The sequence below is a fragment of the Microcaecilia unicolor genome, chromosome 2 (assembly GCF_901765095.1).
Source record: "Microcaecilia unicolor chromosome 2, aMicUni1.1, whole genome shotgun sequence".
Taxonomy (NCBI): Eukaryota; Metazoa; Chordata; class Amphibia; order Gymnophiona; family Siphonopidae; genus Microcaecilia; species Microcaecilia unicolor.
The window spans coordinates 50,974,600-50,987,765 of NC_044032.1; the positions used below are offsets into that span (position 1 = coordinate 50,974,600).

At 42.0% G+C, this 13,166-nt stretch overlaps 1 protein-coding gene across 1 annotated transcript in view; it reads right to left on the reverse strand.

Annotated features, from left to right (window-relative positions):
* Positions 1 to 3,424: 3,424 nt before the first annotated feature.
* Positions 3,425 to 13,166, reverse strand: part of MYO5B (myosin VB) — a 696,980-nt gene continuing 687,238 nt past the window's right edge. Inside the window, exons 39-40 of the mRNA XM_030192939.1 lie at positions 9,144 to 9,224; positions 3,425 to 6,314 (exon numbers count right to left, since the gene is read on the reverse strand). Coding sequence (XP_030048799.1) covers positions 6,162 to 6,314; positions 9,144 to 9,224 — 234 coding nt within the window. The 3' untranslated portion in view covers positions 3,425 to 6,161. The remainder of the gene's footprint in view (positions 6,315 to 9,143; positions 9,225 to 13,166) is intronic.

Here is a 13,166-nt window from a genome sequence, read left to right on the forward strand (position 1 = left end):
AGAGCTGGTACCTATGGCCATCCTGTTAAGCAGGTTCAAACACTGTCACCAGACCCTCTGTCCTCGGGCATGTATATTTCTGAAGTTGTAAATCATAAAGCTACTTGCTTTTCTGTTGCGATGAGAGGAACTTCACAAACCAAAATGACAACAGTGGCCAACCAAATCACTCTTGCTCACAGCAGTGCCAACATTAATATGTTTGTTTACTACCGCACATTATTTGGCCACATTTATAATATACCTTTTTTTTTAATAGGGGAGAGAAGTGGTCGAATCTATGTTACAGGACATTTTATGAACAGGTATACTTTAGGTACAGTGGACATTGTATGAAGGTAGGGGGCTGGATTTATTTATTTGTAGCATTTATACCCCGCTCTTTCCCACTTGATAGCAGGTTCAGTGCGGCTTACGATGTATGGTACAAAGTTATCACAGAAATAACACATTTGTATAGATTAGGACAAGAGGAAGAGATGTGGGGGGAGGGATTGAGGTAAGGGTAGTGTTAGTGGTGTGGATTAGGTTTGTGAATTAAGTTGGGTCACTTGGGTAGGCTTGTTTGAAGAGGTAAGTTTTCAGCAGCTTTCGGAAGGGTAGGTGTTGTTTGGTTGTTCGGATGTGTCTTGGTATGGCATTCCAGAGTTGGCTGCCTATGACGGAGAAGTTGGATGCGTAATAGGTTTTGTATTTGAGACCTTTGCAATTGGGAAGGTGAAGATTGAGATATGTTCGAGAAGATTTGGACCCGTTCCTGGCTGGAAGATCGATCAAACTGGTCATGTAGCTTGGAGCTTCTCCAAGGAGGATCTTGTGTATCAATGTGTGGACTTTGAAATTTATTCGCTCTTTGATATGGAGCCAGTGGAGTTTTTCACGGAGTGGAGTTGCGCTTTCAAATCATGATTTGCCAAAAATGAGTCTGGCTGCTGTGTTTTGGGCAGTTTGGAGTTTTTTCAGGATTTGTGCTTTGCAACCAATGAAGATGCTGTTGCAGTAGTCGGTGTGGGTGAGTACTGTGGATTGTACCAGATTGCAGAAAGTTTTTGGGGGGAGGAATGGTTTGACTCTTTTCAGTACCCACATCATTTTGAACATCTTCTTCGTTATGGCTTTTGCATGAGTTTCTAAAGTTAGGTGGTTGTCTAACGTTACACCTAGGATTTTTAGATTGTCTGATATTGGGATTGTAACGTCGGGGGTGATCAGGGTTTTAGGGAGCAGGGTGGAGTGTTGTGATGAGAGGATTAAGCATTGAGTTTTTTCTTTGTTCAGTTTCATTTTGAAAGCGTTAGCCCAGGAGGCTAGGATATTCATGCCAGTGATTATTTTCTCAGATATTTCATCAAGGTTAGAATGGAATGGGATGAATATGGTGACGTCATCAGCATAGATGAAGGGGTTTAGACCAGATTTGGATAGGGATTTAGCTACAGGAATCATCATAAGGATGAAGAGGATCAGAGATAGAGGCGACCCTTGGGGGACTCCGCATTTTAATGACCACGCAGACGATGTTGATGAGGTAGATTTGACTTGATAAGATCTGGCGGTGATGAAACTTTTTATCCACTTAATGACGTTTCCGCCGATCCCTAGTTTAAGAACTAAATTACCTCTTTCAATGCCTCTTTGCCTCCCCCCCCCCCCCCAGAGTGAATTTTACTCCATGGGAAAGGTGAGAAATGGATAGTGCCAAAAATTGACGTTCTGCATTTTATAGAACAGGCATAATACGGTCTCTGGCAATATAGGCTTCTCCACACTACCCTACCAATGTGCTCCAGGAGCTCACTTCTAAGCGTAGGTGCCATTTCTGTGGGTATGTGAGTATGCTTAAATACTTGAAAGGCCTTAACGCACGAGAAACAAACCTTTTTCAAAGGAAAGAAAGCTATAGAACTAGAGGACATGATATGAAGCTGCAAGTGGTAGGACTGAGGAGCAACTGCAGGAAATATTTTTTTCATGGAAAGAACGATGGCTGCCCGGAGTATCTTCCCAGAGGAGGTGATGGTGAGGTGGTTGTGGTGGAAACAGAAATGGTGATGGAATTCAAAAAGGCATAGGATAATATATAGAATCCCTTAATGGCAAAAGGATGTAAAGCAAACATTGCAGAGTGACGTGCAAGAAGTGGTATATCAGTTTAAACAGCAGTGTAATGACTTCTCTGTGCTGTTAAGTCAGATGGGTAACCTGCACAGAGTGGCAGTTACAAGCTGAATTACCTTTCTGCAAAAACTAGATGGGCCATTTTGGTCTATATCCTTCTTCATCTACTATGTAAGGGCTTTCAAAGCTTTTACTCAGCTGAGCGGTGTGAGATGATTACTTAGAGATGAAAGGCTCCATAACTCTATGCTAATCCCTTGTTTTCAAAATTTTTTTCTATTAATATGATATATTCAATCACCTAACTTGTTGAAAAACATGTGCAGTGAAGGTGCTCAGAAATCAACGTGACAAATGAAAACTCACATAAATAGCCACCTTTTTCTATCATCACATTTCCCCATTATTTAAGGTAACAGTCGCAGATGAAATCATCAGTCACTGAGATAAGTAAAAAAGCAATATCTGTTTTTCCCATCTATATTATATGAAGCCACTTATCTCATTGTTCCATGTTGCCTTCACAACTTGGATCCAAGTTTTGCTTTCCAAAAAAGCTTCATCAGAGGGTACAAACTAACATTTTGATCAGGCTCGTTGAACAGCACGGTTCTCCGACCCAAGATGGCACCATGGAACAACATAGAACTAAACTTAATGATGGATTTTGGTTAACATTATCCCCCACCTACTGTAGATGCTAGCGCCATGTTGCCTTGCCACTCCCCATGAACTTTTAAAATCTTTCCCTCCCAGCGGTCTTCTAGGACACTTCAGTGATTGTAACTTCAGAGCACAGATAAACATTTAGACCATGGAATGTCATTCTTCTGTAGCTTCTTCTACTAACCTATAAATGTACTCACTCTGCTGCTTCCCAGTATCTCTCCACACTCGTCCTTCCGTACACCCCTTCCCGTGCACTCTGCTCCATGGATAAATCCTTCTTATCTGTTCCCTTCTCCACTACTGCCAACTCTAGACTTCGCGCCTTCTGTCTCGCTGCACCCTACGCCTGGAATAAACTTCCTGAGCCCCTACGTCTTGCCCTATCCTTGGCCACCTTTAAATCTAGACCGAAAGCCCACCTCTTTAACATTGTTTTTGACTCGTAACCACTCGCCTCCACCTACCCTCCTCTCCTCCTTCCTGTACACATTAATTGATTTGCTTTGCTTACTTTATTTCTTGTCTATTAGATTGTAATCTCTTTGAGCAGGGACTGTCTTTCTTCTATGTTTGTGCAGCGCTGCGTACGCGCCTTGTAGTGCTATAGAAATGCTAAATAGTAGTAGTAGTAGTAGGTATAACTTGGTTGCTGCAAACCAGCTAACATATGGATAAATATGACATGTTGTAGTTTGTTAGAAATAAGTATTCTCTCAATAGATAATTTAATGAAAATGTATATTCTGAGAGGTTATCCACTCTGAGGTCTGTGTATTACTGATATTATTAAAACATCAATGCAATTATGTATTGTAAGAAATGTGATCTGCCAAGAGCTTAAAGTCTTGGATTGGAAAAATATAGGTTTTGAGTAAAGACGGTATCTTCAGAGTGGAGTGAGCATGGATACTAAATCCTGCGCTCACAGGACCCACCCTGTGCAAGGAAACTGGAGGGACAAAGTGGGACCTGTGGCGAATTTACAGGCTGACTTAATCCTCACTCTATCATGACTGGTATTAGGGGTTACAAACAAGACGTTCCTTGGTCCCCACCCTACATGTGGTCTCAGCTTACCTAATTGTGAACAAGATCCAGCCTGCTGGTGGGGCTTTGGTGCCTCCTACTAAATTTCTGCTCTAGGCTCCAGGATATTTAACACCAGTCCTGCACTTGCTGTATTCTAATGATAGGGTTGCTGGGGCAGAACCCCAAGGATTTTTGGAAAGAAAGAGGTTCGGGGGGGGGGGGGGGGGTGAAGAGAAGGGTTCAGAGATCTGAGGCAGATTTGGTGGAAAGGGAGGAAGGCAAGGACCTTTCCATTCTAGTCACAGATCGAGTAACCTGTGCATAAATGTAGATAAGACTGGACATGGTTGAAATGGCCAACGAGATGCAAATGGGGTAGCATCAGTGTTACCAGAGGTTTATTTTCTACCATTCTTACATTATAAGTAGCTTTTCACATTTTAGTATATTATTCAATTGTCTACTCAACCAGCTCCTTTATTTTTACCTCTGGTGATTACTATGAATATCTAATATGAATGAGGATACAGCATCCTGTTCCTAAGGATTTTCCAAACTGTCATGCTATATTTCCCAATGAGCAAAAGCTTCTTCATAAATGTTTATCACGTTCTCTTCATGTGCAACATAACACATGAGAAAGATAAATCTATTAGCTGGCACCTAGTTTATAAAATACTAGTGCTTTCACAAGTGACTGGTGCCAATAATGGGCAATTACGCTCATAAGTGCTATGTAGTGCATGTAACTTGCTTACTGCACAACTGTCAGAGCTGTATACACATGGACAGAGCATGGGGGTGTCACCAAGTGATGCTTGCAACTTATAGGATTCTATTGGTTGGGTGCATTGCATGATGCACTTAGGAACACCCACTTAACACCAGCCATTGACCTGTCATATATAAGCATGCCTAACCTTTGGAACACCAATGTAGCTTTGAACTAATATTCTATAATGGCTTAGGTGCACCCCTTTGTAGTGTCTAAAATGAGGTGCCAATACATAGGATTACTGCCCTAGTATAACATTCTCTTGTACACATAGGCTGCCACCTTCCTAGAACTAAATAAAGCCCTTCCTGACATCTTTCACCTCAAATTTGACATTTCACTCAAATGCTAGTAATTAATCCCTATGCATTTGAGGTCTACAAGTTCACACTGACTAGAAGAACAGTGTATGAAGAAATGTCTATGCTTAAACATGGCTTCCCATACCCACAGGTATTTCTCCTACCTCTGCACCCAATGGATGGGTGCTGCAGTATTAAGGCACCTTTAAAAGGCCTCGCCCACCATCCCATGCATGCTTTGGTCCACACATTTGCTACACTGATATAAATATGACACTGATGACAGTGAGAGAAGACTTGTTCCTTAGCAGGCTGGATCCAGAGCAAGTAAGCAGCAATGCAGATTTTACCAAACATTTCCAGCTGGGCATATTTTTTGAGCTATGACCAACCCTTGACATTCATCACAACACTAGAAAACAACCTTTGCAATCCAGATCAAAACGAAGTGCTTTCACTTTCATGCTGTAGGTCTGATTACCATTGCATATTTCACATCCTTTACACGCTGATTTCTTAGCTTTCACTCCTGGATTTCCTGGCCCGGTGGCCTCAGTGAGGTCAGAACCTTTAGACCTTCCCGGAGGTTTTGCAGCTCTGTTAGTAGCTCCAAACCCAAATATCAGGGAATTGCTGCACCAGTACCCCATGAAGTTAGAGCAAAGGTAATTTTACTTGACTGCATCTATGATAATAAGAGCCCTCGTGGGACATGCAAGATGGCAGCACCACTGTGATGATAGCCTAGGATCAGAAAAAAGCAGCTTATACTTCCCTGTCCTGCCTGAGCACACAGAAATGTGATCGCAGCCAGTGAGCTAACTGCAGAGCACAGAACAGCCCATAGATTCTCCTTAAATGGGACTCTTACCTTGAGTTGTCTGTTGCCAATAGGACTGAAGTTTCTTTTTTACAATCACCTGTTATTAAATTTGCTGTCACCTTCACCCCCATATGCAGTCATTGCTGCGCATCTCTAATTATGGAAAAACTTCTTGTGTTGCTGTGCATCTTGCAGTTTTATTCAGCCATAAAATAAAGAAATAAAAAAAATCTATATTTCAAGTATTCTCATTCTGAGCAGCTGGATACAAAAATCAGACAAGGTCAGTTCATTAATGTACTTAACTATACACTCCAGCATGGACTGCTCTTTTATACAGGCTCTCCAATAACCTTGATTGCTCCACATTTTTAATTTGCATATAATTTACTTTATTTTTTTTCCCTTTTTTTTGGCCAGATTTCTCTCTCTGTGTGTTGGCTTTTCATACTTTGTTGAGAAACTCCAAGTTGAGAGAAGCAGGGATGTGAACGGAGTCCATGGTGATTGAGGATGGGTTGAAGGGAAAGAGAACTGGGAACATGTATTTGAAATCCAGCAGCAGCTGTGGTGGGTCATTTCGTTCTTGCAACTGTGCCTAGAACAGGAGCAAAAGAGTTGGTTATTTTTTTTACCACTTGCTTTCCTAGTTAACAAAATACTCACTCTTACTCTTCAGATTTATTTTACGGCATACACTATCGACCCAACATAGATGCCAACATCCTGCAACACAGCAAACCCAACGATCGTATTGGACACTATCTAACCTTCCCTCTCTTTGACCCCTTCATGCCTGAAAGAAACGGACCCTTATTTGACCACAATAACTTCTTGTATTTCTTTCTCTACCGGTTTTGGCAAACCCCTATGGTACTATGTAAGCCACATTGAGCCTGCAAATAGGTGAGAAAATGTGGGATACAAATGTAACATATAAATAAATGATTGCTATTACCATATACTCCAACCAGAACCCTTCACTTCTCACATCAAAATCTCATGGTGTGTGGTTGTTCCCTCCCGGCTTCGTCTCGTCTGGACCAGAAACTCTTGATTCAGTGTGATGGCCCACACATGCTGGAATAAACTGCCCTTGAACATTTGTTTGAAACTTCCCGTAAAAAAATTTAAAGCAGCTCTAAAAACCTACTTTTTCAGTCAGGCTTTCCAAAATTCATCCTAACCTTTTTAGCCATACAACCTCCAGTGTAATCTTGTCCTCTCTTTTTCTCATCTATTTCTTACCCCGCCTTCCTTTTGTGTCCATTCATAATAATATTTGTAATTAGCTTTCTTTCTGTAATATTTTATTCATACCTATTATAACTTAGGCCTCCTTCTGTATCCCCCCTCCCCTTCACCCCTATTGTAAATTGCTTTGATATCTGATTAAGTGGTATATCAAAAAGAACCCAAATGTGAATGTAATTATCAGTTAAGTCATATTAGGAAATATGGGTAAAGGGTCATGGATTTGATACACTGCCTTTCTGTGGTAAAAAACAAAGCAGTTTACATATTATGTAAAGGGACTTTCTTTGTCTCCAGTGTGCTTACAATCTGTGTTTCTATATTTTGTACCTAGTGAGTGGGTTAAGTGACTTGCCCAGAGTCACAAGGAACTGCAGTGGGAATCGAACACAGCTACCCAGGTTTTTAGCCCACTGCACTAAACTATTAGGCTACTCTTCCACTCCTGAATTATATAAGGTTGAAGGCTTGACCATTGATACTACTGTTAAAAGAATTTTAAACTCATATTAATTCAAACCATTTGTGTGTTATTGTTTCTTGAAAAGCCTTTCTGGAAGCATTCATAATTGCTATTACACACAGAAGCTTTTGTGGAGAAACTTTTCTGACTTAAAAAAAGGTAAAGTGCCCAATATTTTCTTTCTTACAAAATTTCCAGAAATGTATTTTGTAAACTTAGGCTTCCTATGGCAGGAACTTGCTGTGACTGCCATTGATAATAGCTGTATCAATGTAAGCTCGACTCACGAGAGAGACCTTGGGGTGTTGGTGTCAGAGGACATGAAGGTGAAGAAACAATGTGACAAATCGACGGCTGTGGCCAGAAGGATGCTAGGCTGCATAGAGAGGGGTGTAACCAGCAGAAGAAAGGAGGTGTTGATGCCCCTCTACAAGTCGTTGGGGAGGCCCTACTTGGAGTATTGTGTTCAGTTTTGGAGGCCGTATCTTGCTAAAAATGTAAAAAGACTAGAAGCAGTGCAAAGAAAAGCTACAAAAATGTTATGGGATTTGCGTTGCAAACAGTACAAGGAGAGACTTGCTGACCTGAAGATGTATACCTTGGAGGAAAGGAGAAATAGGGGTGACATGATACCTTTCAAATATTTGAATGTCTGTATTAATCTGCAAACAAACATTTTCCAGAGACGGGAAGTTGGTAGAACCAGAGGACATGCACAATTTCACTAAAAGGAGTGTGCAAGACATGAGGGGAAGACAGAGCAGGCCAGGCAATGTGCGGCGCTGAAGACCGACGATGGACAAGGCTTCCGCTGGAGGGATCCCCGCCAGCCAAGGTATTTGCTGGGGCAGAGGGGGGGGGGGGGGGGGCTGACCAACATGTGTGCCCCCCCCCCACCTTGGGCTCTGGCCCCCTCCTACTGTGAGGTCTGGCTACATCCCTGAAACAGGATGCAAGGAATTATTCGAAAAGTGATGCAAAATAAGACCAAGAATATTATAATGCCTCTGTATTGCTCCATGGTGTGACCTCACCTTGAGTATTGCATTCATTTCTGGTCACCGTATCTCAAAAAAGATAAAGCAGAATTAGGAAAGGTTCAAAGAAGAGCAACCAAAATGATAAAGGGGATGGAACTCCTCCCATATGAGGAAAGGCTAAAGATGTTATGGCTCTTCAGCTTGGAAAAGAGACAGATGAGCGGGGGTATGATTGAGGTCTATAAAATCCAGAATAGTGTAAAACGGGTGAATCGATTTTTCAGTCTTTCAAAAATACAAAGACTGTAGGAACATACTTTTAAAACAAATAGGAGGAAATATTTTTTCACTCAAAGAATAGTTAAGCTCTGGAACTCATTGCTGGAGGATCTGGCTACACTGGTTAGCATATCCGGGTTTTTAAAAGGTTTGGATTAATTCCTGGAGGAGAAGTCCATAGTCTGTTATCGAGATGGACATATGGGGGAAGCCCTGGAATTGGTAGAATGGAATGTTTCTACTAACTGGGTTTCTGCCAGGTACTTGTGACCTGGATTGGCCACCATTAGAAGCAGGATACTAGGCTAGATAGACCATTGGTCTGACCCAGTATAGCTATTATTATGAATTTCCTCATCTGCATATTGCGAGATGTAAAGAGTAGGACTTTACTCATAAGAGACAATGGAAGGGATGTTTATGTTCAACACAGAGATGGATCAGACCTTACCTGAATATTTCTTATGAAAGCTACTGTCACACGTTCTTCAAACTCATTCAGTGGAGTGTAGAGATTAAGTATTTTCACAATCTGTTGAAAAAAAAAAAAAAAAAGAATATAATTCCCCACATTTAAAGAGAAAACAGCTCTTCCGGAGACCACAAAAATTCATTTAGTACAATAATGAAAAAAGAACACACACACTTTTTTTTTCTGGTTTCTGTTTAATCCCTGTTTTGAAAATAAGTGCAGCATTCATAAGAAAAAGGTAAAGAGATCCTGTAGGATGTCACCCAGCTCCATGTCATAATTAATAGGCAAATCCAATTCCATTTTATCCTACTTTATCCCTTAAGTCCATGTATGCAGTAGGTTAACAGTGAGACTGTATATTTTTAACAATGGGCTCTCTTTTCAGGCACAGTCAGCCCTGCAATTTGGTGGGGGGGGGGGGGGGGGGGGGGGGGGGGGGGAGAGGGCAACGCATTGCTTTCTCCATCCTCTCCCCTGTGTGGGCGCGCTAGGCATACTATTGCCGGCAGGGATGCCAAGCTCTACCAGCCAAATATATGGACTGTTGCCGTTCCCCGCTGCTTGTTTTTGGCTTTGAGCGGTGGCAGTCTATTTGGCTGGCGGGGCTCGGCATCCCCACCAGCAAAGTAAAAGGGAGTTCAGGGGAGTCCCAAGCCCAAATTTTGAGAGCCAGTTGTTAAAGTAGCCATGGGGGGCCTACTTTAACAACCGGCTCCCAAAATTCTTAAATACTTAAATGACTCTCCTGAACTGGTGCAAGCAGCAACACACCGCTGGACTGGATTATTCCATTTCTTATGGCATGAAGCCAGGTGAAGTCTCTAAAGCAATGTTCCTCTACCCAGTCATGGAGGCATACCTAACTCGCCACATTTTCCTGGATAGCCACATTGTACGTCAAGAGAAAGATTTGTATAAATTAGTGCTTTAGTATATGAAAAACTCTCTCAACCATATTCATTCCAAATATCCTAACAACCAGACTCATGGAGGGTAATTCTAAAACATTTATTTTCAGGTGCCAAGAACACACCTATTTGGAATCCTATTCTATAAAGAAAAGTGCCTACATTTCTTCACAGAATACTATTTTAACAAATCAAATACGTGCCTATATTTTAGGCAGAGCACTTAGCCCAGCCATAGAGCTGGTGTAAATGCTAGTGTCTAGATCAGGGTTGTCCAACTTCGATCGTCGAGCTGCAATCCAGTCACGTTTTCAGAATTTCCCCAATGAATATGCATGAAAATCTGACCTGCCAAGGGTCGAGGATGGACACCCCTGATCTAGATGATTGTAAAAATACTATAATCTACCTGCATTCTTTAATCATCGACATAAATGTGCAAACCACACATGCGCCACCCAAACTGTCCATATAATGCCCATCTGCAAAGTACATGCTATCAAATACTGGCATGTACTTACAAAAGAACATTGGTCATTTATGTTCATATACACATAAATGACTAGCGTGTCAGCATATACGTACAGGGTGAGGCAAAAAAAAAAGTAACCTCCAAGAGTTTTTTTTTCTGTTTTTGTCAGCAACCACTTGAAATTGCAACGTGAAATTTTACAGCTTTATTTGTTGTTACTATCTACATTTATGTGCCAAGTGGAATGAGATTATCTTTAAACAGGGCGAAGTTACAGACTTTTTAGCATGATCACCCAGTGAGTTTTGAGCATTTATAAATGTTTGCACTGTAAAAATACCATTATTTGGGGGGGGGGAAACAGGTACCAGCTTACTGTTAGTCACAGTGACATCATTTGAAAATTTGAATTTGATATCATAATTTCTTTTTAAAAGCATTTCAGATTGGAACGGCAATCATGTCAAGGTGTTGATAGTGGACAAAATGAGAATCCAGACACTGTGTGAATAAGATTTCGGAGCAAAGGCAATAGTGGCTGTGTATCATCTTAAGAACTGGAGGCTCAGCACTGTGAAGAAGATTTGTCAGCGTGTCAGACTATGTAATGAAACTCAAGGCTGGCGGTGGTCGGTCGAAATCCACGCGCTCAGTGACAAATTTCGTGTATGTTGAGAAACTGGTTTATTCCCAGGAAGGGGAGAGGGGCTAACATTTAAGCATCTGTAAGATTGCTGCCAAGCTCAACATCAGGGACAGATCTGTCCAGCGTATTGGGAAAGAGGATCTCCATCTCACTGCTTTTCATCATGTGCAGGTACAAGTCATCAACACTACCACGAAATGGAAGCCAAACTCAAGGAAGAGCTGCAGATGATCTGGGACCGCCTGCCACAGGGACCGATCGACAATGCTGTTAAGAACCTCCCAATAAATAAGGATGAAGGTATAGTTGATATTTTGCAAGAGTTCTTTGGAAATTTGTATATGCAACAGGAAGACCTGGTGCGATCTAGTGAAGCCTACTTACATAGTATGGACTTACCACAGGTCTCGGTGGAGGAGGCGGAAGTACTAAATGCGCCAATAGCAGAAGAGGAGGTGGAGCTGGTAATAAAGTGGAGTAAGTTAGGTAAGGCACCAGGGCCGGACGGTCTTAGGAATGAATTTTATAAAATCTTAAATACAGAGATAAGCCCATTGCTAGCCAAGGTCTTTAATGTAGCCATACAACAGGGACAGATGGCGAGACATCTTAATAGAGCCCAAATCAGTGTACTGCCGAAACCGGGCAAACCAGCTAATAAGCCAGACTCATATAGGCCTATTTCCTTGCTGAATGTCGAGTTAAAATATGTAGCTAAGATCTTGGCAAACAGGCTGGCGAGGTTTTTACCAGAGTTGGTTATGGATTCCCAAGTGGGATTTGTACGTGGGAGAGTGATTGCTAAGAATATGCGCCGGATATGGGTGGCCTTAGAGAGGGGTAAGACTTGAACAGATCCCGGCCTTGTTAATAAGTTTCAATGCGGAAAAGGCGTTTGACCGAGTAGACTGGACCTATTTGTTTGGAACATTGACGGCCTATGGCATCACGGGATTTTTCACACAGGCTGTTCGGGACCTATATGCAAGCCCTATGGCTCAGATATATGCAAATGGGCTCCAGTCTGCTTGGTTCCCGATACGGAGGGGCACGAGGCAAGGCTGCCCACTATCGCCACTCCTTTTTATCTTGGCGCTAGATCCTCTCCTACGGGAAATCCATACCAACACAGACATTAGAGGGGTTAGGGTTGGAGACTTCACCTTTAAGACTGCTGCGTTCGCAGATGACTTGTTAGTTCTTCTTACAGACCCTGAGCGATCATTTTTACACCTTATGGAAAGTTTAGAGGAATATGGGGACTTTTCTGGGTTTCGGTTAAACCTTTTGAAATCTGAGGTTTTGGCTAGCACAGAGGGGGATAGGTTCCCATTAAAGTGGGCGCAAGGAGCTTTTAGATATCTGGGAATACAGCTCCCCATGGACATTAGGCAGATTCAAGACATAAATGTCACCCAACTATTAAGGGACACGAGGGAACAGCTGGCAAGGTGGGAGGTGTTGCTAGTGTCTCTCATGGGCCGTATACAGTTATTTCGCATGATAGTTTTCCCCTGGTGGCTTTATGTATTACAAACACTACCACTGAGGTTGACCAAACGAGAAATAGTGGCGTTGAGGAGAATGGTGGTTAAGTTCTGTTGGGCAGGGAAGAAACCTAAAATGAAATGGCAATATCTACTTGGGAATTGGAGAAGAGGGGGACTGGGGTTACCAGACATGTGTGAATATAATCAGGCCTGCCTCTTAAGACACTTGCGAGATTGGATTTTAGGCACAACTACATATACAGATGTGGAGTTGGAACGCGCGTATTTCTCTCCCTGACATGTTAATTATCTATTGCATATTAAGAGAAAAAGACAAATACCGGAAAGAATTAGAGACTGCATATTGTTGGAGCCGCTATGTTACATGTGGAGGGAATTATTAGCTAAGTGGGATCAGGACCCGACCTGCAGCATATTATTGCCATTAGATGGTAATGGGGATTTCACGCCAGGTAGAGATAA